This window comes from Cynocephalus volans, chromosome 12 (genome assembly GCF_027409185.1).
Source record: "Cynocephalus volans isolate mCynVol1 chromosome 12, mCynVol1.pri, whole genome shotgun sequence".
In the NCBI taxonomy this organism is placed as follows: Eukaryota; Metazoa; Chordata; class Mammalia; order Dermoptera; family Cynocephalidae; genus Cynocephalus; species Cynocephalus volans.
This window is the reverse complement of record NC_084471.1, coordinates 60,387,063-60,413,123: the sequence shown is the minus strand read 5'-3', so window position 1 is coordinate 60,413,123 and position 26,061 is coordinate 60,387,063. Positions and strand designations below refer to the sequence as shown.

General features: G+C 32.3%; 1 protein-coding gene across 10 annotated transcripts in view; it reads left to right on the top strand.

Annotated features, from left to right (window-relative positions):
• The window catches only part of SLC16A7 (solute carrier family 16 member 7), a 187,753-nt gene extending 167,143 nt beyond the window's left edge, over positions 1–20,610 (top strand). For all 10 annotated transcript variants that reach the window (XM_063074585.1, XM_063074580.1, XM_063074582.1 and 7 more), the window contains 3 exons: positions 8,336–8,479; positions 11,671–12,489; positions 14,859–20,610. In XM_063074585.1, coding sequence (XP_062930655.1) covers positions 8,336–8,479; positions 11,671–12,489; positions 14,859–15,133 — 1,238 coding nt within the window. In that variant the 3' untranslated portion in view covers positions 15,134–20,610. The remainder of the gene's footprint in view (positions 1–8,335; positions 8,480–11,670; positions 12,490–14,858) is intronic.
• The last annotated feature ends 5,451 nt before the right edge of the window (positions 20,611–26,061 follow it).

Sequence of the window (26,061 nt, the reverse complement as noted above, 5' to 3'; positions counted from 1 at the left end):
AGCGGCTATTATTTTTGACACTGAAAATTCTGAGATGGATTGGAAAGGTGGATCAGAAGAATTAGTGAGTAGATCAGTATGATTTAGATACAGTCTGATATTTTTGTGAATGTCTTTATAAATAAGACATTATTATTCTTTCACACCATTTTTTTGGCATGCTTGACAAATACAAAAAAAATGTTTTTATGAACAATGCCTTTGATCTATTTAGGTATGGGCTCAGATATAACTTTCTACAGATAGAGAATTTTCTTTTCATATTGATATAACTAATGATTTTTTTTCAAATTTTTTAGTGAACTGTAATTGATTATACATATTTGTAGTGTAGGAATATCAATACCCATGTACAATGTGTGATGATCTAATCTGGATAATTAGCATATTCATCATTACAAAACATGATCATATCATTGTATTAAGGATATTTGATCTCCTCTCTTCTAGCCGTTTGATAACATGCAGTAATTTAATGTTAATTATAGCTGCATAGATGGACTGTCAATCAATAGAACTTACTTTTCCTAATTGTTTTGTGTCTGTTAACCAATTTCTTGCTAACCCCCTTCCCACCTCTAGCAAACACAGTTCTGTTCTTTTCCTTCTGAAAGTATTATTTATTTATTTATTTATTTATTTATTTATTTATTTATTTATTTGTTTGTTTGTTTGTTTGTTTGTTTATTTATTGGTCTTTTTTGTGACCGGTAAGGGGATCGCAACCCTTGGCTTGGCGTCGCGCGCACCGGGCTCAGCCAGTGAGCGCACCGGCCATCCCTATATAGGATCCCAACCCGCGGCCGGAGCGCTGCTGCGCTCCCAGCGCCACACTCTTCCGAGTGAGCCATGGGGTTGGCCCCTGAAAGTATTATTTTGATTGTCCTTTCTTTTCTTCCTTCTTACCTTCCTTTTTTCTTTCCTCCCTCCCTCTCACCCTCCCTCACTTAGGAGTGAGGATATTCAGAATTTCTCTTTCTGTTCCTGGCTTATTTAACTTAACATAATTTTCTCCAGGCTCATCTATGCTGCTGTGAATGGCAGAATTTCATTCTTTTTATGGCCAAGTAGTATTCCATTGTGTATATATACCAAATTTCCTTATCCAGTAATCCATCAACGAACTTTTAGTTTGGTTTCAGCTCTTGGCTATTATAAATAGAGATGCAGTAAACATGGGGATGCAGGTATGCCTTCGACATGATGATTTCCATTCCTTTCGGTATATACTCATTAACAGGAATGCTGGATCATATGGTAGTTCTATCTCCAGTTGTTTGAGAAATGCCCGTGCTGTCTTCCATAGTGGCTATACTCATTCTCTGTCCCATTCTCTGCATCTTTGCCAGCATTTGTTATTCTGTCTTTTTAATAATAGCCAATCTAACTGGGGTAAGATGATATCAATGCAATTTTGACTTGCATTTCTCTGGTGCTTAGTGATGTTGGTCATTTTTTTCATGTGCCTGTTGGCCATTTGTATGTCTTCCTTTGAGAAATATTTATTCAGCTTATTTGCCCATTTTTTAATTGGATTTTTTTTTCTATTAAGATGTGTGAGTTCCTTGTATATTCTTGATATTAATCCCTTGTCAGTTGCATAGTTTGCAAATATTTTCTCCCATTCTCTATGTTGTATTTTCACCGTTGGTTGTTTCCATTCCTGTGCAGAATCTTTTTAGTTTGATGTAATCCCATTTGCTTATTTTTTTTCTTTTGTAGTCTGTGTTTTTGAGCTCTTATTTATAAAGTCTTTGCCCAGCCCTACATCCTGAAGTGTTTCCCCTGTGTTTTCTTCTATGAGTTTTATTGTTTCATGTACTATATTTAAGTATTTAATCCATTTTGAGTTGATTTTGGTATATGGTGATAGGTACAGGTCTAGTTTCATTCTTCTACACATGGATATCCAATTTTCCCAGTACAATTTGTGGAAGAGGCTCTCCTTTCCCCAGTGAATGTCTTTGGTGCCTTTGTCAAAGATCAGTTGGCTATAAGTATGTGGATTGATTTCTGGGTTCTCTATTCTGTTCCATTGGTCTGTGTGTTCATTTTTATGCCAGTACCATGCTGTTTTGATTACTATAATTTTGTAGTATATTTTGAAGCCAGGTAGTATAATGCCTCTGGCTTTTTTTGTTGTTTTGTTTTTTTGTTCAGGATTGCTTTAGCTACTCGAGGACTTTTGTTGTTCTGTATGAATGTTAGGATTATTTTTTCTATTTCAGCAAAGAATGCCATTGGTATTTTGAGGGGCACTGCATCGAATCTGTAGACTTCTTTGGGTAGTATGGACATTTTCATAAAATTAATCCTTCCAATTCATGAGCATGAAATATCTTTCCATCTTTTTGTGTCCAATTTTATTTCTTCATCACTGTTTTGTGGTTCTCATCATAAGAACTCTCACCTTCTTAGTTACTTTTGGGGTAGCTATTGTAAAAGGGCATGATTTCTTGATTTCATTTTCTGCTATTTCATTGTTGGTGTGTAAAAATATAACTGAATTTTGTATATTGATTTTGCATCTTGAAACTTCACTGAAATCGTTTATCAGATTTAATAGTTTTTTTGGTGGAATCCTGAGATTTTTCCATGTATAGGATCATGTCATCTACGAACACAGTCAATTTTATTTCATCCTTTCCAATTTGGGTGTCTTTTATTTCCTTCTCTTCTGTGATTGCTCTGGGTGGCACTTCTAGTACTATTGTTAAACAGGAGTGGTGATAGCGGGCATTCTTGTCTTATTTCTGTTTTTAAAGGAAAAGCTTAGCTTTCACCATTCTGGATTATTTTGGCAGTGGGTTTGTCATAGATGGCTTTTATTGTGTTCACATACTTTCCTTCTTTACCTATTTTGTTGAGAGACTTTATCATGAAGGGATGTTGAATTATGTTAAAGGCTTTTTCTGTATGTATTGAGATGATGTGGTTTTTGTCCTTGATTTTGCTGATGTGGTCTATCAGATTTATTGATTTGCATATGTTGAACCATCCTTGTATCTCCGGGATGAATCCTATTTGATCATAGTGCATAATTTTTTGGATGTGCTGTTGAATTCTGTTTGCTAATATTTTGTTGAGAATTTTTGTCTTTGTTTATCAAGGATATTGGCCTGTAGTTTTATTTTTCATTGTGTCTCTGATTTTGGTATTGGGGTATGCTGGCCTCATAGAATGAATTTGGGATAATATCTTCTGTTTTGATTTTTTTGAATAGTTTGAAAAAGATTGGTATTAATTCTTCTTTAAAGATTTGGTAAAATTCAGCAGTGAAGTCATTCAGGCTTGGGCTTTTCTTTGTTGGGAGACTGTTGATTTCTGATTCAGCCTCAGTACTAGTTATTGCTGTGTTCAGATTTTCTATTTCTTCTTGGTTCAGCCTTGGAGGTTCCCATGTGTTCAGGAATTTATCCATTTCTTCCAGATTTTCAAATTTGTTGGCATATGGTTGTTCCCAGTAGTCCCTAATGATTCTTTCTATTTCAGTGGTATCCATTGTAATGTCTCCTTTTTCACTTATGACTTTTGTTTTTTGGGTTTCTCACTTCTTTTTTTACTTAGTCTAGCTAACAGTTTGTCTATTTTGTTTATCTTCTCAAAAAACAACTTTTAGTTTCATTGATCTTTTGTATCTTTCTTTTTTGTGTGGTCTCTATTTCATTTAGTTCTGCTCTGATCTTCATTATTTCTTTCTGTCTACCAATATTCAGATTGGATTGTTCTTGTTTTTCTAGTTCTTTGAGGTATAACACTAGGTTGTTTATTTGAAGTGTTTCTATTCTTTTGATATAGGCATTTATTTCAATAAGCCTTAATACTTATTAATTAGTACTGCTTTTGCAGTATCCCAGAGATTTTGGTATGATAGGACTTTACTGTCATTAGTTTCAAGGAATTTTTTGATTTCCTGTTTAATTTTTTCTTTGACCCATATATCATTTAGTATCATGTTGTTTAATTTATATGTCTTTGTATAGCTTCCAAAGTTTTGCTGCTATTGATTTCTAGTTTTAATCCATTGAGGTCTGAAAAGATACGTGAAATGATTTCAATTTCTTAAAATTTTTTGGTACTTGATTTGTGACTTGACATGTGGTTTATCCTGGATAATGATCCATGTGCTGGTGAAAAGAATTTTTATTTCTGTAGTTGTTGGATGAAATGTCCTGTAGATGTCTATCAAGTCCAATTGGTCTAAAGTGTGGTTTAAATCCTGTGCTCTCTGCTGATTTGTTGCCTAGATGATCTCAATGTTGAGAGTTGGGTGTTGAGGACCCCAACTATTATTGCCTTACTCTCTCTTTAGGTCTAATAATATTTGCTTTATATATCTGGGTGTCCAAGAAATGAAGGAGAAATAGTGTATTTCCCAGACATCCAAAAGCTGTGGAAGTTTTTCACCACATGACCAGCTCTACAAGAAATTCTCAGGGGAGTCCTATACCTGGAATCCAAGAAACAGTGATCAACATCATGAATACACAAGAAAGGATAAAACCTTCTGGTAGAGTAGATATACAAACAAGAAAGAAAGTGTATTTCACCACTACAAAAACCCAGGAAACACCAAATACAAAGAATAAAAGAGAAAGAAAGGAACAAAATATATATAAACGACCATCCAAAAATCAATAAAATGCTAGGAGTAAGGCAATACATTTCAATGACAATCTTAAATGTAAATGGATTGAATTCCCCATTCAAAAAACATAGACTGGCTAAATCAATTAAAATGCTAGACTCAACTATATGCTGTCTACAAGAAACTCACTTCACCTGTAAAAGACTCACACAGACTAATAGAGAAGGGATGGGAAAGTATATACCATGCAAATGGAAACCAAAATCAAGAAGGAATAACTATTCTTATATCAGATAGAGTAAACTTTAAACCGAAAACTATAAAAAGGGACAAGGTCATTGTATAATGATAAAGACATCTCTTCAGCAAGAGGATATAACTAATGCTTAAACATTACAATTACTTAAAAAACACATACCAAGTAAAAACTTCAGGAATGATTGAGTTAAATAAATAATTGAATGACCAAGCTTAGGATATAATTAGGCCTAAGGCCCATCAAATAGGGACACTTGTGAGGCTACCTCATGTTTAACAACTGTCAGATATTATGGGAATGTATTCTTTTCTTGCATCTTCCACTTTCTCATTAATACAATAAGTCAAACTGCTTGTAGGACAGAGAGAGGTGTTGGATGGTGCTGTGTTTACCTTTAATGTTAGATGGCTCCACAAACTAATATTAAGCATTTGGAGATTCTTTGCAAAATAATTCTTATATTCTATATTATAAACTAAAATTTTATCTGCAACCATTACAAAATAGAATGTTTTGTAAGCATTTAAGGTTTAGGGGGAAAGAGCTTTGATTATTTCTAAATAAATCACCTATAAAGTATTTTTTTCTAGAAAACGATTATAGATGAATTATGTAAACATATCTTTACAGGAGATCATTTAACTAACATATATAATTTAACATAAAATATTTGTTAAAATTAGAACTCTCACCACATCTTGACTGATGCCGCTATAGATGTTGTCAATGCCTTCTCCAAAACAAATGCCTTCTCTAAATGTTTTCTATAATAACTATCCTTAATTAATCACAGTAATGAAAGAAAAAGCTTTGAGGTGTTTATCCTAACCTATAGATATAGTTATTTTCCATACATTGCAAATTAATTTGTGATTCAAATTTAAATTTACAAAATTTAGGCAAACACATTCATAAAACATACTAATTAGCCCATTTGTCTATTTGTTGGTTATTCAAGCACAACATAGAAAATGGCACACATAGTATAAATAATACTGAGAGTAGATTAGATATATTATTCCAAATAATTGATAAATGCCTTTGAATCCATTATGATAGTCTAGCAGTTACCATAGCATCCATCACAGGTCTTAAAAATTACATTGATTATTTTCCCCTTTGACTATAATACATCTACGATTATATTTGTGTTTTATTTATTATTTTTGTTGTGAATCAACTGACTTTATACAGGAGATTAAGAAATATCGCATTGAACCAATTTTAGTTAAACTGAATTGAGTTAAATTGGTTGGGTAATTTTAAGAAAAGGAATAGGGATGGAGGGGTATAAAACATTCACACCTAAATTCTATTTGCAGGGAGGGTAATAATGTGTTTTTTTTTTAACAATAATTTATTATACATATATGTGGGGTACCAAGTTGACTTTAAATAGTTGTATACAATGTGTGATAGTCAGATCAGGATAGTTAGCTTATTCATCATTATAATACATTATCATTCATTGTATCTGTTAACCAAAATTCAATAATTAATCAAAGCCAATCAATTTATTCTGACTCCCTTTCCTACAAAAAGTTATTTGGATTTATCTGTATGCTTTTTAATGAAGATGCTCATTTCCTAAATCATATGTATATGTTATATCTAATATGTATCATATACACAAGTGTATGTATATTTACTTCTCTTCACCTCTTAACACTGGTGGACTTTACCATATTAAGACCCATTCTATTGTTTTCACACATCTTGTACAAGTTTCTTTGATTTTTCTTCCCAATTCTCTTGTTTTTGTAGAACTGTCTTTCATATGGCCTTTTTAAAGTTTTATTTTGTCTGCTATTATAAATGCAAAATTTTTTGTGTTTTTGAGTTATCTCTTTCTAAAATTGTATTATTTCCAATATATTTTCAAAAGATATTATGGAGTAATATTAAGTACTATTAGGTACTGAGGTTTGGTTTCAAAATTATATTTAGAGAATAAAATAATAATTATATGTGAAAGAATATGAATGTACTGATAAATGAATCTTGGTATGTTTTGAATATGATCCATGTAGAAATTCTGAAATGCCGTACAACAGCACTTAGCAAATATTTGTTACAGTACTAGCTAAAAAATCATTTTTTATGCCAGTATTGGACTGAGAATTCTGACCTAACGTAGTATTTTTTACCTTGAGGCAGTGTCCCTAGTTTTAGATGAAATATAATTTTAAGTTAAGAAGGAAATGTCAAAGCAAGCCATTTACATATTGAGATTCCATAAAATAATATGGACCTTTATTGAATCTAAGATAGCTTCAATTATTAAGTTTTACTGTTATTTTATGATGCACCAAGAAAGAAAAAAATGCTTCCAACTAAAGACACAATGCTTTCTTAATTTTTAGAACGTTTATTTTATAATGACCAGAAGAGCTTTTATAGACTTAAACATAAATTATTTTAATCATTGTAATCACTCCTGAGTATTTTATACATGCATACATGCCTATATATACGTCAGAAAATATGCGTTAAATTAATTGTGTAAGGCATTTCTAAAACTTCTTCCCATTCAGTATCTGACTCTTCTAAATTATTTTTGACTCAGAGTCCTCAATGTCTGTGTCTCATACGTAAGATTGTTTTCTTTGCTTGTGACGCAATGTAACTTAAAGGAGAGAGCTGCCATATTCTCTGGTAATTGTATCTAAACTGCTGCTCCCATTCTGTAAGTTTTGTTGCTGCTACTTTCTCAACCTCACCAAACTGTGTCAACAAAGAATTTTTTAGACAAAAATCAGGATTTATCTTTATATTCCTTTTTCAAATGCTCCTTAAAAGGTGTGAGATGTGAAGGGTTAAGCAATTGTACCAAGAAATAATTACTAAATTCAAGCACACATAGGCCGTCATAGCTACATTACTACCTATGACCTCTGCCTGATAACGTTTGGAAGAAGCCATCAAGTGTAATATATCCTTATTGCTTATATAATATGATGTGAAAACTATTGGTATCTTTAGAATCAATGAAATATAGTATTAAAGAAATATCACAGTTGAATATAATAAAAAACCAATTTGAGCTCTGATTAATGGCATATATGTGTGTACACACATACATACACATTATTCTATAAAATATAATTCTAAAAGGACAAGTCATTTATCTAATCCACAGACTTTTGTTACATAAATTTACCTGAATCTATTAAGATATTTTAGACATTTTAGCTATGTTCTGTTGAAAAACTTTTTCATCAAAATCTGTATAGTTATGGTCATAACAAACTATATGTTAAACACTTCTAATTTACTATTCCATGTGTTTTCATATATGCGGTTCAAAATAACCCATCAAACTGATTACTTGTGAAGTATTAAAAAATTCTCATTGTATTCCATGTGAACTAATAGTTTTCCTTTGATCATTAAAATGTGCTTTGTCAATTTTCAAAATTAACAAATGTTAAAAATAAATAAATAAATGTCCAACAACTGAATGTTTCTAAATCTTCTTTCCACTTTAGGTCCCATAAGTAGTGTTTTGGTGAATAAATACGGCAGTCGGCCAGTGGTGATGGTAGGAGGCGTACTATGCTCTTTGGGCATGATCTTGGCCTCTTTTAGTACCAGTGTAGTACAGCTTTACCTCACTGTGGGATTCATTGGAGGTAAGCCAAGTTTTGTTTTCAGCTTATTTTCTTCTTAACACTTCTGCTGTTTGCAAAGCTCTGTGAGAAGGATAAACAACCGAAAATTTTTATTGTTTTCTTTGAATATACTTTTTATAAACATTGCTATTTTAAAGTATTTTCATCTCGTGCATTGAAATACTAGCTATAAGATGGCCAAATATTTCTATTTTAAGAAAAGAAAAAAGGAAAAGTTACCAGACAAGTTATGCATTGTCATGTAAATGTCAAAAAGAAAAGAGCTTTGGTTTGTTTTTACTTTTTCACTCTTTACTCTTTAGCCAGTTGAGATGGTATTATGGACACAGACTCTCTGGTATAAATAAATAGCTTCATTTTTTAAAACTTATTTTTCATTACTTATTCCCTTTTAGAGTGTGTGACTTACCACTTATAATATGTTACACGTGGTGCCAAAGAGATATTTTCTGGATGCACTGATTTAACTTCAAAAATAAAATATTTGTTGTTTGTGTTCTGATATGGCAGAGTTATTTAACCCTGTCCCCTTCTTTTCCTTACTCAAATGATCCTGTTTAAAAGCTCAGTGAGGCACATTTGCCACTAACACAAATATTTTAAATGATATACTGTCACCTGATTATAGTTGTTTCTCATGCATAATGTCTGTTTACTCAAACTGACCTGAGTATGTACATTTGGCGATCACTATTTTTATTAGCCTGAGCAGTAAATTGCATTAAAGATGTACATTCAAAGTTTTAAGAAAAACTAACTTTAGTATATAAAGTATATATATGAATCTTTTCCTCACATCCACAGATAAAAAGGTACACTCTTTTTTACAGTGATTTTTAGATCAGTCTTACCCCATATTCACATATCATTTTTGGATGAAAAAAGGTGTATTAAAGATTACAGTAATAGTGATGTTAAAATCTTTCTCTTTGCAATGTATTCACATCTCTCTCCATTTTTGATATGGCAAAACACCTTTTGTTGTTGTAAATGAAAACTCTCTTATATCTAAACATTGTCATAGTGAAGAGAATCCTTTGTACAGACAGACTATTGCTTTTGACCACAGAGATCAGAATGGGCCTACAAGTAAATGTATTAGGGAGAAGATGATTTTGACATTTCTGCACCATAAATATGAATAGTATTATTGTTATTCTAACTTATAATTTCATTACTTTGCGTCTTGAAGGCTTTTGTGCTTCTATTGTCAACTCTTAAATATACCTATGAGAGATTTACCTTAAGTCATATCAGCCAATACTCCAAATTTGGTTTCTGAAAGCAGACAGATCTATCTTTTAAACCTGACTCAGCACATACTATCTGTGCGATCACAGGTAAATTAACCTCCTTATGCCTCAGTTTCTTTGTCTATAAAAGGGGGAAATAATAAGTCTTTTCTTAGGGAGTTATTGGAATAATTAATGTAAAAAATTAATATGTAGTACTTTATAGAGTACCCAGAATTCTGGACATAAATATTGGCAAATAATAACAATCGCAATGTCATTTATATAACATCTTACAGTTCTAGCCCTTACTTGATTTTGGCAAAACTCTTTTTTGTTTGTTTGTTTTCAAGTGAATTAGAGCTCAGAAAGTCTAAGTGTTTTGCCCAGTAGTACAAAATATGTAACTAGTTGAGGCAGATTCAGATCTATTGATTTAAAATCTTATGTTCATTTTGCCATGAAAGAATGGGAAATAGATGGCACCTATCTCCTAATGAAAACTTGTATTAATTTCTGAAAGCAAAAGTTTCAGGTCACGAATAGGGAGGAAATGACGTAAGATAGAGAAACTTGCACTTTGAAACACAATACCTGGGTTTTAGTTTGGGTTCTTCTGCTTATAATCTACTTGACCATAGACTGGTTAGTCTTATTATTTTTAAATTGGATCTAATTACAATTATTCTACATATGTCACAAGTATGGCCGAGGTAGAATTAGAGAGCATGCTGTTCTGTTACTCTCCAAAGCATGTTCTTGGTTCCTTCCTGTCAGTTTTTAGGGTCTGTCCTACTCATAGAAAATGTTTGTATCAAAAGGTTGGAGTAAGTATTTGTACTCAGACCTGTGTGTCCCAGCATCTGAATACTTAACCACTTTTTTGCTTGTTTTTTTAATTTTATTTATATTGACTTTTGTGGGGTACATTGTATTGTTTCAGGACATGCATGTACTGCACAATGATTGATGTAGGGTAGATAGCATAGTTTTGTACTCCTTAGCCCACCCCTTCTCCTTCTGTCTCAATTGAGGTAAATTAGCAAATATAGAAGAATTCTTACCTTGCTAGCCCATAAATTAATACAGAAGAATGTCTAGGCTAAGTGGAAAAAAGATGTAGATTATATGAATCAATTTTACATACTTTTTGAAGAACCTTATTCATTACTATTGTCAAATAGTACCTTGCTGTACTACAAGAGGTAATTCATTTCTCAAAGGTGATACTCACTGCCAAGGAGTTTCCTAGACAGTGGAAACTTTGGCTCATCTAAACAATCTGCTTTAATCTCTGAAATAAAACTATGCTTCAAGCAAAAACATTCTTTTTTAAGTGAGCACACATGTGCATCTATATATATTAAATGTGGAATGTGAGGGATATAGAACATGAAATGAATGGCATACATTTATTGCTCTTTTTATTATTTGCATGGTACTGAAAGAAATATCTGTGGGAAAAACATGAGACTGTTACAAATTATGACCCTTTTAGTCTGCTCACATTCCTTCGAGCTTGAAAGGAAATACATTTTTAAACTGAACTTTTTTCACAAGGAAGCAATCAATTCTATATATGCGTATAATATGTATATATAAATACATAGTAAGAGGAAGGGATTAATTTATCTGTGGAATTAAGTGATTTTAATTAAGAACTAGCAATTTTATCCTAGTTTCAACCTTTTCTATGATTATTGATACATCAGTTGAAGTTATTGGTTTTATTTCTGTGCTTTAAAATTGAAGGACTATGAAACTGTCATATCAGTGTCTAATTCTGAAAACCTTTTTGGTTTTGCACAATTACATTTATGTTTATAATCAAAAATTACTATGTGCTGTTGCATTTTTAGTTCCAACTTACCCACTTGAATGTGCATTTTGAAAAGAAATTGATTTTGTGAGAGGCATAATGTGTTTGTTTCTTTTTCCCTTTTATTTTGTTCTTTTAAGGTTTAGGTTTAGCCTTCAACCTGCAACCGGCCTTAACAATAATTGGCAAATACTTCTATAAGAAACGACCCATTGCAAATGGATTGGCCATGGCAGGAAGCCCTGTTTTCTTAAGTTCATTGGCTCCTTTCAATCAGTTCCTATTTAATACTTATGGCTGGAAGGGAAGCTTCTTGATTTTGGGAGGTATACTTTTGAACTGCTGTGTAGCTGCATCACTAATGAGACCCCTTGGACCCACACAAACTACTTCTAAGTCTAAAAAGAAGACTGGCATAAGAGCGGAAGATCCAGATGTGAAGAAAACCCATGAGAAGAAAACAATATGGGAAAAAGTTAATAAGTATTTAGATTTCTCCCTTTTTAAGCACAGGGGATTTCTGATATACCTATCTGGAAATGTCATTATGTTTCTAGGATTTTTTGCCCCTGTTATATTCTTGGCTCCATATGCTAAAGATAAGGGAATTGATGAGTATTCTGCAGCTTTCTTGCTGTCAGTTATGGCTTTTGTTGATATGTTTGCTAGGCCTTCTGTAGGATTCATTGCAAACTCCAAATATATCCGACCCCGAATCCAGTACTTCTTCAGTTTTGCAGTCATGTTCAATGGAGTATGTCATCTCTTGTGTCCACTGGCACAGAACTACACAAGCCTGGTGCTATATGCTGTATTTTTTGGCCTTGGATTTGGGAGTGTTAGCAGTGTCCTCTTTGAAACTCTCATGGACCTTGTCGGTGCTCAAAGATTTTCCAGTGCTGTGGGACTTGTCACAATTGTTGAATGCGGCCCGGTTCTTCTGGGCCCTCCTCTTGCTGGTAAGAATATTTCTTATCAAGGAAAGCAAAACATGTAAAATTAACACCCATTAACTAAGACTTTCTTTAAATACTAATACTAATAGCCTGAAAAATCCATGTGGTTTGTAATAATACTAATAGCCTGCAAGACTGTGAGGATGTTACTTTTAGGTTTTGTTAGGTATTTTAAAACTTCATAGTCAATTTTAGACCTAAATTTGTTTCAGAGCCTTAACCTATAAAGTTATGAATTTAAGTTAGACCGATAACCAATAGCTTAATTTTTAGGATTTTTATCAATATGAGTTCTTTTGTGCTTTTAAAACATATCACAAAAATAAAATGCCACTTTTTCTTTATTTTATCATTGGCGAACATATTTTTCTTCTGTTTGTATTAAAATAAGTCAAAAATGTAAAATAATGCTTACAAAAAAGATAGAATATTTTTTCAATTAGAGTACAATGGTTACATTAATTTGGAGCCTGTTCAATGCCTAAGGAGGGGATAATATTATAAAATCACCAATAGGAATATATATACGCACGCGCGCACACACTCACACACACACACACACACACACACACACACACACATATTATATATTCCACATACGCAGAATGCAGGAATGAAGGAAAATTGATTCAAGTTTGTTTTTCTAACCAGATGCTTATGTTTCATATTTGTAAATTATAAAGATTATATTTAGATTTTAAGATCTGAAATATTTCCAAAAATGCCTATGAAAATGTCTACACTAAATTACCTAGTAAGAAAAGTACATACATGTTTAGGACAGCACCAGAAAAGGACCCCACACATTGAGAAGCTGGTCTGATCTTTAGAAAAAAAGAAAAGAAAAACAGGTAAAATAGTCATCACAGAAGCATTAGATTTTTGTTGGACTTCCTTCTGATTATTTTATGGTTTCCTTTTGAATTACAGCTGTGAATACTTTTCCAAGTAAATTCTGCTATCTATACCTATGACTTGAACACACATAGATCAGTGCATTTTTTAAGTTAAGACTTTGTTTAGTCTTAGACTTTAAATATTATAAATATCAAATTCTTTTTGTGGGCCAGTCTTTTCCAGCACCCACTCTATATTGTTTTGGTTAATACTGTACTTAAGTATTCATCTAGACTCTTGGCCTGCCTTCTAATGGTCAGAGTAACTGCCAGTCTAAATATAAATGTTTCCATGTATCTAGTCAGCTTTAAACTGCTTTCTATATTACATCGAAGAATCATTTTGAAAGTGTGAAAACTCATGTTTAATTTATTGATCTTAATGCCATCATTGACCTTTTTCTTTCACTTTTTCACTTAGTGAGGAACACAGCAAAGTTGGCTGTAAGACCTCAGAAGTAGGGCCGGCCCGTGGCTCACTCGGGAGAGTGTGGTGCTGATAACACCAAGGCCCCGGGTTCGGATTCCATATACGGATGGCCGGTTCGCTCACTGGCTGAGCGTGGTGCTGACAACACCAAGTCAAGGGTTAAGATCCCCTTACTGGTCATCTTTAAAAAAAAAAAAAAAAAAAAAAAAGACCTCAGAAGTATAGTTGTGGCTTTTTCTGTTCCCAGGGCTGTTCTCTGGTATCAAATAGAGATGTTTAAAGTGATATGTCTTTCAACATAGATATACTGTGGCACCAAAACATTTGTCAAAAACAGTGAAAGCAGTAGATTTTGTTATTTATCAGCCAGTTGATTTTGTTATATAAGACAAGCACAATTGGCTTATCTATTCATACAGAATTAGCTTGACTAAATGAGTTTTAGAGTCTGTTCATTAGCAACAAAATTCTAAATATCAACAGAGAAGATTTTATTTCACTATGCATGGTGGGATGAAAGAAAAAATCAAGTCAGGTTAATAAAAGCCTTTAGTAAATATTAGGCCCTGTGAGGAACCATGTAAGAGCCTTTGAGTCTTTCCTAAAGAATGTAATTTTTTCCTCTTTATGGAAGAGAAAAGGAAGCATGGAAAATATGAAGCAATCTCCATGCATATGCAGTAAGTAAATAGATAAATATCACTATATCTACATGTATAGATATAAAATATACCTCACACGTGTATGTATTTGTGAATACACACAAACAGATATATACATAATTTGTCTTGATTGTACATTTTTATTGGGAAAATAATTTTCAGTAAATTTAGTGTACTGGTAATATAATGCTATAAATGCCTATACATGCCTTTAATAAGCATATATAGAAGTTATAATCTAGAATATTTCTCTTTGTTAAAGTCTTTTTTATGATTTAATTAAGAGTTACATGCTTTGTGGAAGAATTTACTTGAAAATTTTATTATTTTATGAATGTTTTATTATGCCACCTTAAAAGATGGGTTTTTTTGTTTGTTTCTTAGGTAAATTGGTGGATGTAACTGGAGAGTATAAATACATGTATCTAGCCTGTGGAGCTGTTGTGGTAACAGCAAGTGTGTGGCTGTTCATTGGCAATGCTATAAACTATAGATTACTTGCAAAGGAAAAGAAGGAGGAACAAAGAGGGAAGGAGAAAATACATACGCTCGAGTCTGGAGAATCTGAACACTTAAGCAGATCAAAACAGTCTGAAGACATTGATGTCAAAGTTTTGAAAGCACAGAGTACTCCCACAGAAAGAGAAACTAATATTTAAGAAGAATCCCATCTCTGATTTCAGTGTTTATGTATTTTCTTAGGAGTTTGTTCTTGCTTTGGTTTTTGTTTTTCAAAACATTGGGAAGTTCTTTGTTGAAATAAGGAGTCACAATTAACTATGGAGATTAGATTTTCCTCAATAGCAAATTTTAAATTAGTTTTTAAAAACTTATTTGGGTAAATTTGAGATTATGCATATAAAGAATTCATGCAATAGGTTTATTGCCATACATGACTATGGGATTGGTGGTTAAAATGCTAATCTTAAAATCTTTCAGTGACTTCGAGTCTCAGTTAGATAGGGAGATCTGAATCCCATACCCCTTTGGTTTGGTTAGAAAAACAAACTTGAATAAATTTTAAGTAGTTAGAAGGAGTATGTTTAATCCCATAAAATGGCACTCTTCACATTTTAATTCTTATTTTGTATTAAAGTATGAAATTGATTGAAGGAAAATTAATTCTCCCCTCACACACCTACATATATACACACACACACATACATACTTTCACATACTTATCTGCATGTACACAGAGTATCTGGAAAACAAAAACCAAATTCAAGAAGAATTTTACTACAGTAATTTATTTTTTTAAAGTAAAAAAATATTCATGGAGACAAAAGAAATGTATTATATCTGCATGCTACTTTACAATGTGGATTTTAAAGACAAGCACATGGGTAAAAATGACAATGATCTTAATTTGAAAATGCAACTGACTCCTATAAAACTGTTTGCATGTATAAAATAAGTTTGATAATGAAAAGAGAAAGAACTCCATTTTGAACCATTATTTCTGAGCACTGTGAAACTTGATTAATCCATGTGCATTATTTCTTTGCAGGGAAGGGGGCAGGAAAGACATTAGTACCTGGTGCTAGAGAATAGAACCATTAGAAATATTAGATAAACATTTTCAAAATTCTTACCTAATATGTAAATCAAAATAAAAGTCTGAATTACTCCTAGCAATGAGCTATATTCACTAATTTTAAAAGGATTTTAGTTGATAACTCAGAAAGTAATAACGGGATTTCTTTTAATCAGGCTTCAATCCAGATTCATTGTCATACTGAAATACCAAAGTAGAATACACTTAGCTGCCAGGTTTATAAATAGACCAAATTCTAATTTTTTTCAACACATAGTAATGACCAGAGGCTACTGTTATGAGTAATCTTAGTATAGCTGACTGACAGTGGCAGGTGATCTTAATGAGCCCTCTAAGGTCTATCAGCTATCTCCCTTCCACAAAATGCAAAAGCAAAAAACAAACCACAAGCAGGCCTTTTACACAGCCATTGAAAATGCCTCATATGGGGCTGGCCCCGTGGCTCACTCGGGAGAGTGCAGCACTGGTAGCGCCGAGGCCGCAGGTTCGGATCCTATGTAGGGATGGCCGGTACGCTCACTGGCTGAGCGTGGTGTGGACGACACCGTGCCAGGGTTGCAATCCCCTTACCGGCCAAAAAAAAAAAAAAAAGAAAATGCCTCATATGAGAGTACTTCACAAAGTTCATGGAGAGGTTAGTATTATCTTTCAATTCTGTTTTTCCAAGAACTTTTTGAAATACCCTCTTATTATAAAGATGGCAGCACTTGAAGATTTCACCTTCTACTGATTAGACTTCCTGCTGCCTGTGCACGTAACTAAACCAGGAAACTGTTCAAGAAGTTTTCTAGAAACGGAGGCTGTGTGTGACTTGGCATTGCAGATATAAGAAGCTTGAAGTATTGAATCCCAGGTTAATTTAGCAGTTTTTAATTTTTATAACTATGCAAAAACATCTGGGAATCTGAATCACTTTTGATCACAGAGGCATATGTAGTTCTATGCTTTTAAAACTATAAATACTACTTCGAATGAGAAAAGTACTTTTAAACAAGAAAAATTGTGCATTTTGACTAAAATTATATTTACATCTATAAGTCTGAAGTTTAAGTTAACGTTATGATTAATAAAAAACATTTAGTGTTTGATTATTGAAGTGATTGTCACTCTTAAGATGTCAAAGAGAATTTACCATTTATTTTCTTACTGCAATAGAGGCAGGTGCTATTCATACTTCCTATGAGATTGCACTTGGATACCAAACTTTTGTAATAGTTATTATTAAGCATTTGATTCATAAAATTATGCACTGTTTAAGCATGTGGCTTATATATAGGAAACTGTATAAAATTCAATTTTTCATTTAACTTTTGCTTTTTTGCATATGAAGAGTTATTTGTATTTTTCCAATATTAAGTAAAATAACATGTGCCAATGTCATAGGTAAATATATCAGGAAAACTGTGGCAGTATATGGCTGTTTTTAGTTTAGTTTCACCCAATCTTGTTTTCTGAATTAGCTTTTTTTATGTTATTAGTGCTTTTGTATTCAATTCTGGCTCAGTATAAGAAACACAGCATTATAAATTGTGTAGTATTTCTACAATTGTAAATGTTTTCAAAAAATTACTTGAATTATCTGAAAACACACATTTAAACTAATATAGATATCAGACCCTAGGGGGAAATAAATAGCAAAGTAATGACCGTGGGGTTTTAGGTCTGAGGCGCTATATCCTTTGTATCACCTGCTACTGGAGACATGCTCTGTTGGGTACATTTGAATGGCCTTCTCCATGCCACAAGTTTTATTTACTTACTGATGAGTTTCTTGTCAAGTCAAAACCAGTTTACATTTGTTTTGCTGCTCTTTGGGTATCTTCATTAACTCTTTATTTGTAACACTGATTATACTGAACTGTTAGAAAAGAAAGGGAAGTAAAATTGCACAAAGCACATGATAATGATGTATGCAGTCACACCTGGTGGTAGCACTGCATAAAATTACAATTATGCACACATATTAATTCCCATACACAAATGTTGAAAATTAAACCAGAACACATTTGAAACAGTGACATAAACACATAAAGGATTCAGAATTGTCCCAGAGTAATATAAATTATTCTTCTTGTTCACTCTCCCCACCACCCTTCAACTTGCTAGAAGATGTTGCTTTAACAGAATCTTTCAAAGACTGGGAAAAGAATATCAAACTAGAAGTTTCATTATTATGTAGCCACATAAATGGAGGAGGGAATATAGTTGTCTTCTGTGTTTGCAACATTTAGTGCTGAAATATTTCTTTCCCCAGTGAACAACAGGTTTTAGATGTTCAAGATATCAAGAGTATATCACTAAAATTCCTACTAAACCGTTTCCCCATTATGAAATTATACAGAAGGAAATTGTCAAAAATTAGGGTACTCAAATAGTTCATGATCACTAGCCAAATTATTTTCGCATTTGTGTTAACTGAGCACCCCGTATTTTTTACTATTTAACCTTAAATATGCCTTCACTAATGTTTGAATAGAGAATTAGGGTGGTCTAGTCCTGACCTATCCCCACCCTCTTTTCTGATCCTTTTTGGGCCCAATCAGCACACCTTTAAGAGGCTGTGGGTCAGGTTCTAGTGTATTTCTCCTTGGAAGACATGACATTTTCTCAGTATTAATTCCCATGCCTCATACATTTCACTTCTTCGGTACCAAGTCTCGACCATCTAGCTCATGGGCCAGTGGGCCTCACACAGACTCTAGGGAATACGCAAACTAATTAGGTTTGATATGATCGAACGTGCACTTTAAAAATTAGATGTTTTATACTTATCCTTTTCTGGCTGTACAGCATGACAAGATTGCAGGAAAAAAGACCAAAAGATATATGATATAAGATTTTATTTAGATGTCATAAACATGTAGAAATATTCTGATTACTTAGTTTAAACTTGTATTTTATCGAAAACACCTTAAGAAAAAACTCTCATATTTAGAATATATCAGACTTTTAATGAAATGAAAAATCATGATTATTGAAGCAAACTGATATTATTCTATATAATACTGTTTAATATTCAAACCAAAGCCATGGTAGAAGTTATTTGCTTTGTATATCAGATGAGGGAAAACAAAAACAGGCATACAGAGAAACTTGGCAAACTATCCAAAGATAGAAGATAGTATGTGACAGAACCAAAATTAAAACTCAGGTTTATCTAAAAGCAGAAAGAGCCCTTTGGGTGTTCACTACCATGCTGCCTCTCAATAGAAGTTATAGAAGCAAAGGTAGATAAAATACAGGAACAAAAAATGTAAACCCTGTATAATAAACCGGTTAGGAGTAACTGCAATTTGTATTATGGTTTATTTAACGTTTATTTGAGATTGCATTTGCTAATTGAATATGCAATTTCAAATTTTCTGCTTTTCTAGCCAATGCAAATTGTCTCAAATAATGGTAATGATTGTATAATAGCCATAATTGTTTTAATGTGACTTTTTTTCTCGTACAAATATCAGCATATTTATATGACTCAGGCATTATGTATTTTCACTGAGATTGCATTTAGAAGAAAAATTTTTTATGGCTAAGTAATTCTGATAGGGGTTGCTACTGATGACTTGTGAAGTAAAAGGTACTTACTATAGAACATTGTATTTAGAATTTTAGTGATTATCCCCATTTACAGGATTATCCCAAGCTACCAAAAAAAAAAAAAAAAAAAAAAAGGTTATGAGATACAAGTGTTTTGGTTCATATATGTAGTACACGTTTATTTTCATTTAATACAACTTCCCCTAGACTCTCATTTTTTAAGTTTCTTTGATCATCTGTATTGTCATTCTCCTCTCTGTCCATTTATTCTATAGAGAGAACAAGTGGCATTGCTTCTATCTTCTCCCTGTAGACTTCTAAAGTCCACAGACTGTAGTTCTTACCCCTATTCAAACAGTGTAATTCCAATGCACTTCATTCTTCACAAAGTCATCCATGTTGCCTCTGGTCTTATCTAGTGGAGATCTGCAGGAATGACTGTATTCCTGAAACCAGCAGTATATACTTTTGGCCCTGACCACTCATCTTCATTAATAAGGAGCCCCTGTGTGTGCAGGCTCCTGGTTGGTGGAGGTGCTTATATTCTAGAAGAATTTTTTTGTTGATTTTTTTTTAATGCAAGATAATCATATAATTGAGTGTGATTATAAAAATTCTAAAAGATCTACCTATCCTTGGCACTTACTATCCTGAATGTTTCTAATTTTCTTAAAGTGCCTGACAACTTTGAGAAACAAAGCTTACCATCACAGCCTTGCACCACTGTGTGTCATCCTGTAGTTCTGTCAATGCAGTGACATCACTGACACACAATATCAAGTAGATTCCTTACCACGACAGTTCACAGTACCAAACAGCATCAAAATTACTGAGATTAAAAACCAAAATTAAAATCTTGAATTTACCCATTTCACATTTTTTTTTTTTTTTTAGATATTGATTTCTGTATATCCGCAGGCATGATCTCATGTTTGAGAATGCACTCAAAAGCTGAGAGGCCCAATTATCTGCAATTAATTATAATGCTCAAAAATCATGTTATCTTTGTTGATACAATTAAAAATGAGCAATTTGCTGAGCTCACATCATTTTTTTTTGTTTTGGATTTGTTGTATTTTTTTGTTTTTATTTTAACTTCTCAATATACATTGTAGTTAATTTTCATGTCCCTTCATTTTTTATGTTTCTGATTTTCTCTTCTTTGCTATCAATTGTATGTATGCAATAGATTTTAGCTCTTTCCAAGGTCCTACAATCTAGTTTATGTTAGTCTTCTCTCCCCTGTCGCTTTTTCTTCATCTTAATTCATTTATGTGCAGATCATGAAAGAATTGTGAGTGAAAGTATTGAGAATGATAATTTTAAAAGTCTCTAACTTAAGACAAAAATAATATTGCAAAAAGAATTTTTGGCTTTAGTGGAGTATATGAGATTTTTTTTTAGACCAAATTATTTTTCCTATTTTAATCCCCTGTGGCTTTACTTTCCTCCTATCTTATTCTTTAATTTTTAAAAAATTATTTTTCTGTCTTTGTTTTTTTATAATGTCTAGTAAACTTCTTTAACGTTTTTTCCCTAATTATGGAAATTTTTAGTATGGAATTTTTGTTTCTTTGGAAGGTTTATTTACACTTCCATTGTTTGCGTGATCTCCATGTTTTTCAGTTTGCATATATACTTGTTGATAAGGTGAGCAAAAATTCAGTGATCATAAATTCACTAACATTTTAACAAATACTTCTTCTTCCCATGATAAAACAGACTTTTTTGTTTGTTTTTAATTCAAATGTGGCAAAATAAGCTAGAAAAGCTCTGTATGAAAACACTGGCACTGGACATTCTATTAAGGCATAAGTTGATAAAAAAAAAATTATATTCAGAAGAACAAAGAATGGGATTTTTATCCCACATAAATTCCAAGGTGGAATTTAAAGTGTAGTCTTTCAACTAATGCTTACTGCCTTTTTTGTTTGTTTGTTTGTTTTAGCTTTCATATGCATCTAAAAAAGTTTTTTGGATTAGAGCCGATTTATATAGCTTGTTTATTAGAATACAACTTTCTGACACACTATTCGATGGACTATTTTTCTACCACCTATTTTCTATTTCTAATGAATTTGTGAATATTTCTAGATTTAATGAAACACCACATGTGAACTGAAATGTTTATTTTATGAGCATTAATATAATAATAGTTTGATTTATATTGTATTTTTGTTATGTTTATATATCAAAAGATGTATTTAATTAATTCGCTTCATCTTCTCAACCCCCTAAGTTAGTTTTGTTAGATAGTCACATATTTACAGTGTAAGTGTAGACCAGATTAAAGGCTTTGCCTAAACATATACCAATCACCTGAGTAAATACAGAGTTGGAGATAGAACCCAGGTCTTTTGACTCTTAGCACTCCTTTTTTTCCTCCATTGCATTACATAAGCCATTTTGTTCATAATGGTGACCTTAATAGAGTGAGTAAAATATTTTCCTAGAAACACATATTTCAATCCTTCTTGATAAATCCTTTATATCTCAAATGAATATATTTCTCCAATCATGATTTGCAAAATCATGTTTGCAAACTTAATTTGAATAATAATTGCTTATTGCCTCAGCAGATAATTCTGGGTAAATCAGAGATAATAACTAGTGAGATGAATGATTTCTCAAAATATATGTTATAGCAATATCAAAGCCATTAAAAAGATATTTACTACTAATATTGTATTAATAGAAACATTGAATCAATATTCTATTAATTCCTTTTTTTCTTTTGTTTATATTTTACTTTAGAAGTAACATTCATTTCCTCAGGTAAAATGCCAGAACACAGAACACACAAAACAAGTTTGTTAAATTATTAAATTGCATGCAAGAAATTGCTGCCATTGTATAAACTTGAGGAGAACACCCCTACAATACTTCTTGATCTAAGAATTTGAAGATGGGTTAATAAAATTATTAGAATAAGGTCTCTCTCAAAAATTCTTGTTTTTTTAAAATGGTTATTCTACCTAATTAAATAATACTATACTCCACAACAGGTGTTTGGCAACCAGAGCTTCTTTTCTGTTAGAGATAACATCTACCTCCATTCCCATCTTATCTAGATAAATATTCTTTCTAGATTTTTCCCATTTCATTCCCTTACAGAAAAAAAAAAATCCAAAAATCTACTACATAAAGGATCCCTGATATAGGGGAAGAATGTTTGCTATTAGGAATTTGCCCTGTATAAGCATAAAAATAGTGATTTGTATTCAATATGTGTTTGCTTAGTTCATCAAGGATATTTACCATAACAACACATTTTAATAAAAGCTTTGATGAACTAGTGTGTCACAGTAAGATCATTCATGAAAATGGAAGGCCTTAAATGCATCTGCAGTTGGTGATGTGTTTGGTTAGATTCAGCCAAACTGGCATCCATACAGTAAGTTTGCATTGTCATTGTGACAGGAGGCAGGCCTCAGTAGCTGCACTGAGTGAACTGATAAATACAAGGCCCCTTGTTTGTAATGATGACAAAAATGGGATTTTTGTACATTAACCAGGTATGAGCCAGGTATAGTAATTCCAATGTTGAAAGAGTAGGGTCTTTCCAGATATTTGCTAAAATTGACATTTGATTTGAAGCTTTTTATGTAAAAGCACTCCCCCCACCAACATTTTAAACAGGTGTGTTAATTAAATATTTCGTAGAATAAATAATTTCCCATTTTCGAGGAATTTTTGAAAACTAGTTAGTACTTGTATTCTTTCAACAAATCTTATCTCACTATTAAATAAGAACAAATATTAAAAATGAGATTGTTGTAATAACGGTTATACACAATAACTTGCTGCTACTAAGACACATGTAACACATTTCTTGTCAACAGTCACGTAGCTATCTTTCAAGAATTCTGCAAGGACTGGATTTTGGGGTTAATCTGCAAAATTATCTTTTATTTTTGTGTGTGCACGTGTGTCTATGTATTCACAATTATTTAACATTTACTATATTTTAGGCACTGTGCTTATAAGTACTATTATTGTTTTCATTTGTAAGACAAGAAGCTGAGACTCAGACTACGTAAAGGAGGTAGTTTGTCATAATGGAATGGTGGGCGCCGTGTGGCCAATACATCTTAGGCTATATTTATATAATTTTTAAGTGAAAAAAATACAGTTGATTTGTCTTTTGTGTAGGTATCTTAATGACCACTGAAAAAATGATCAATAATATAGTGAAATAAAGAGAAGGATTGTTTTCCTTGACATGTAAGATGATCTACTTGGTTGTTTTTAAATGACCTAAATCGTGGCTGTACTATTTCATTTTTAAAAAAATAAAGTATAAAATAATTTATTTAAATGCCTGTCAAAGTTTAAAAAGATAAGATAGAACCATCTTTTTGCCTTTTTACAGATGAATGTAGTTAAAGTGATTGTGATTTGCTCATGGAATATTTATTTGTTTCTGGGATTTTTGTGTATATATCAGTTCTGAACATGGCAAATAAGACATGTGCAAAAGATTAACCAAAAATGAAAGAAGTGGCATTTTTATACAAATGCATATTTTGTTTCAACTATCGTAGATTTATTTAAATCAGGAATATATTATGTCATATATTATTTTAAAGTATATTCAGCACGATCGTTCCTACTACATTTTTAAGTAAACTTGCCTGAGTACTGAATCTTTTACCACTTGCCTTTCAGTTATACTACAGTGTTATAAGGACATAGTGTTTTGGAAAAATCTCTGTTGTAGATTCTAAGTTTCACTGCATAACTAATTTGAAACCAAATGTTAAATTCCTCTGTGGGAATACATATTGTGCATGCAGTTTTTAATATATTTTCAAATTCATCTCATTCTTATTAGACTGTGAGCTTCTTATGGACAAGGATGTTGCCTTAGTTATTATAACAACTTTAATCTTAGCAAAGTGCCAGGCACGGAATAATTCCTTATTGAAATGAATTGATGGAGACAGATTATTAAAGGAATACTACAGTATTTTATGATGCAAGCTGAATGCATATTAGAATAATTCTCTGGCTAATATTAAAAGTAGGATATAGAAATCACCTGTAGCATTTTCTTAAAATTGATACTCCATTATGAAGAATTCATTTTTATCTTGTCAGTCAAACATTCTATGCAAATGCATATACAGCAGCTAAACTTTGTGGTACGTATTATTTTTATTTTCTTTACAAAATCAGAAATGCTCTATTTAGTCTTCCTGGAAATGTTGACAATCATTTTAATGACCAAAGGTGCTACTTATTTTCCAGTATTTAGCTTGATCATAAGTGCTCCTGTCTGCTGAGCTTTATTTATTCTTTCTGGAGTGGGAAGAGAGGAGTGCAATAAAATTAGAATATATTTTTGTCCGAATTATACAATTTAGCACTGTTTATGTTCCTTTTCACTCTATTATTACTGTATTTTAATTATTATTTCTTACTGCTCACTAATTTTTATTGCAGGCTTGCGCTGTTTCTTAGAAAGTATGTGCATATATATTTCTATAATATTTAAGAAAACACCTGTATTGCTTATTAAATTAAAACAAAGTGACTAATAAATGTTCATGTTAAATTTTTGAAGTTAAGTCTATACTTGTTTTTTCTTAAGGACCATTAAATTCCTATGCTATTCCATGCAAATCACTTAATTTTCAACACCAGCCCTCAAGAAAAGGCAATTTTTTATCTGAATGTACATAACTAATTATGCCAATGGAAGCCAGACACAACCAAAAATACAACTCATTTTTAATGGCTGAAACAAAGGGTACTATTTGTCAGTTTTTCATGAGTATACACTTAAGTGGATTTACACAGTGAATTTGCACAGTTCAAAAAGAGAACCTGCACCACAGAAGCTCCTCTTCAAAGGCCTTTCCAAACTACTCTCTTTCACTTGACTTTTTTAAAAAATAGACTTTATTTTTTAGAGCAGTTTTAGGTTCACAGTAAAATTGAGAGGAAGGTAGGTACAGGAATTTCCCATATACTCCCTGTCCCCACACATGCCAACCTCCTCCATTATCAACATCCCCCACCAGAGTGGTATGTTTGTTACAATTGGTGAACCTACACTGACACCTCATCAATCAAAGTCCATACATAGTTTTCACGTTAGGGTTCACTCTTGGTGGTGTGCGTTCTATGGTTTTGGACGAATTTATAATGACATGTATCTACCATAATAGTATCATACAAAGTATTTTCACTGCCCTAAAAGTCCTCTGTGCTCCACCTATTCATCCCAAACCCTGACACCTATTCATCCTCTTAAACCCTGGCAACCAATGATCATTTTACTATCTCCATAATTTTGTCTTTTCCAGAATGTCATACAGTTAGGATCATACAGTACATAGCCTTTTTACCTGGCTTCTTTCACTGAGTAGTATGCATTTAAGTTTCTTCCATGTATGTTTTTATTATTATTATTTTTTTTTTATTGAATCAAAATTCATTATACATACTTTGGGGGTTCAACACTGAGATAAGTTGATCAAATCGATATTA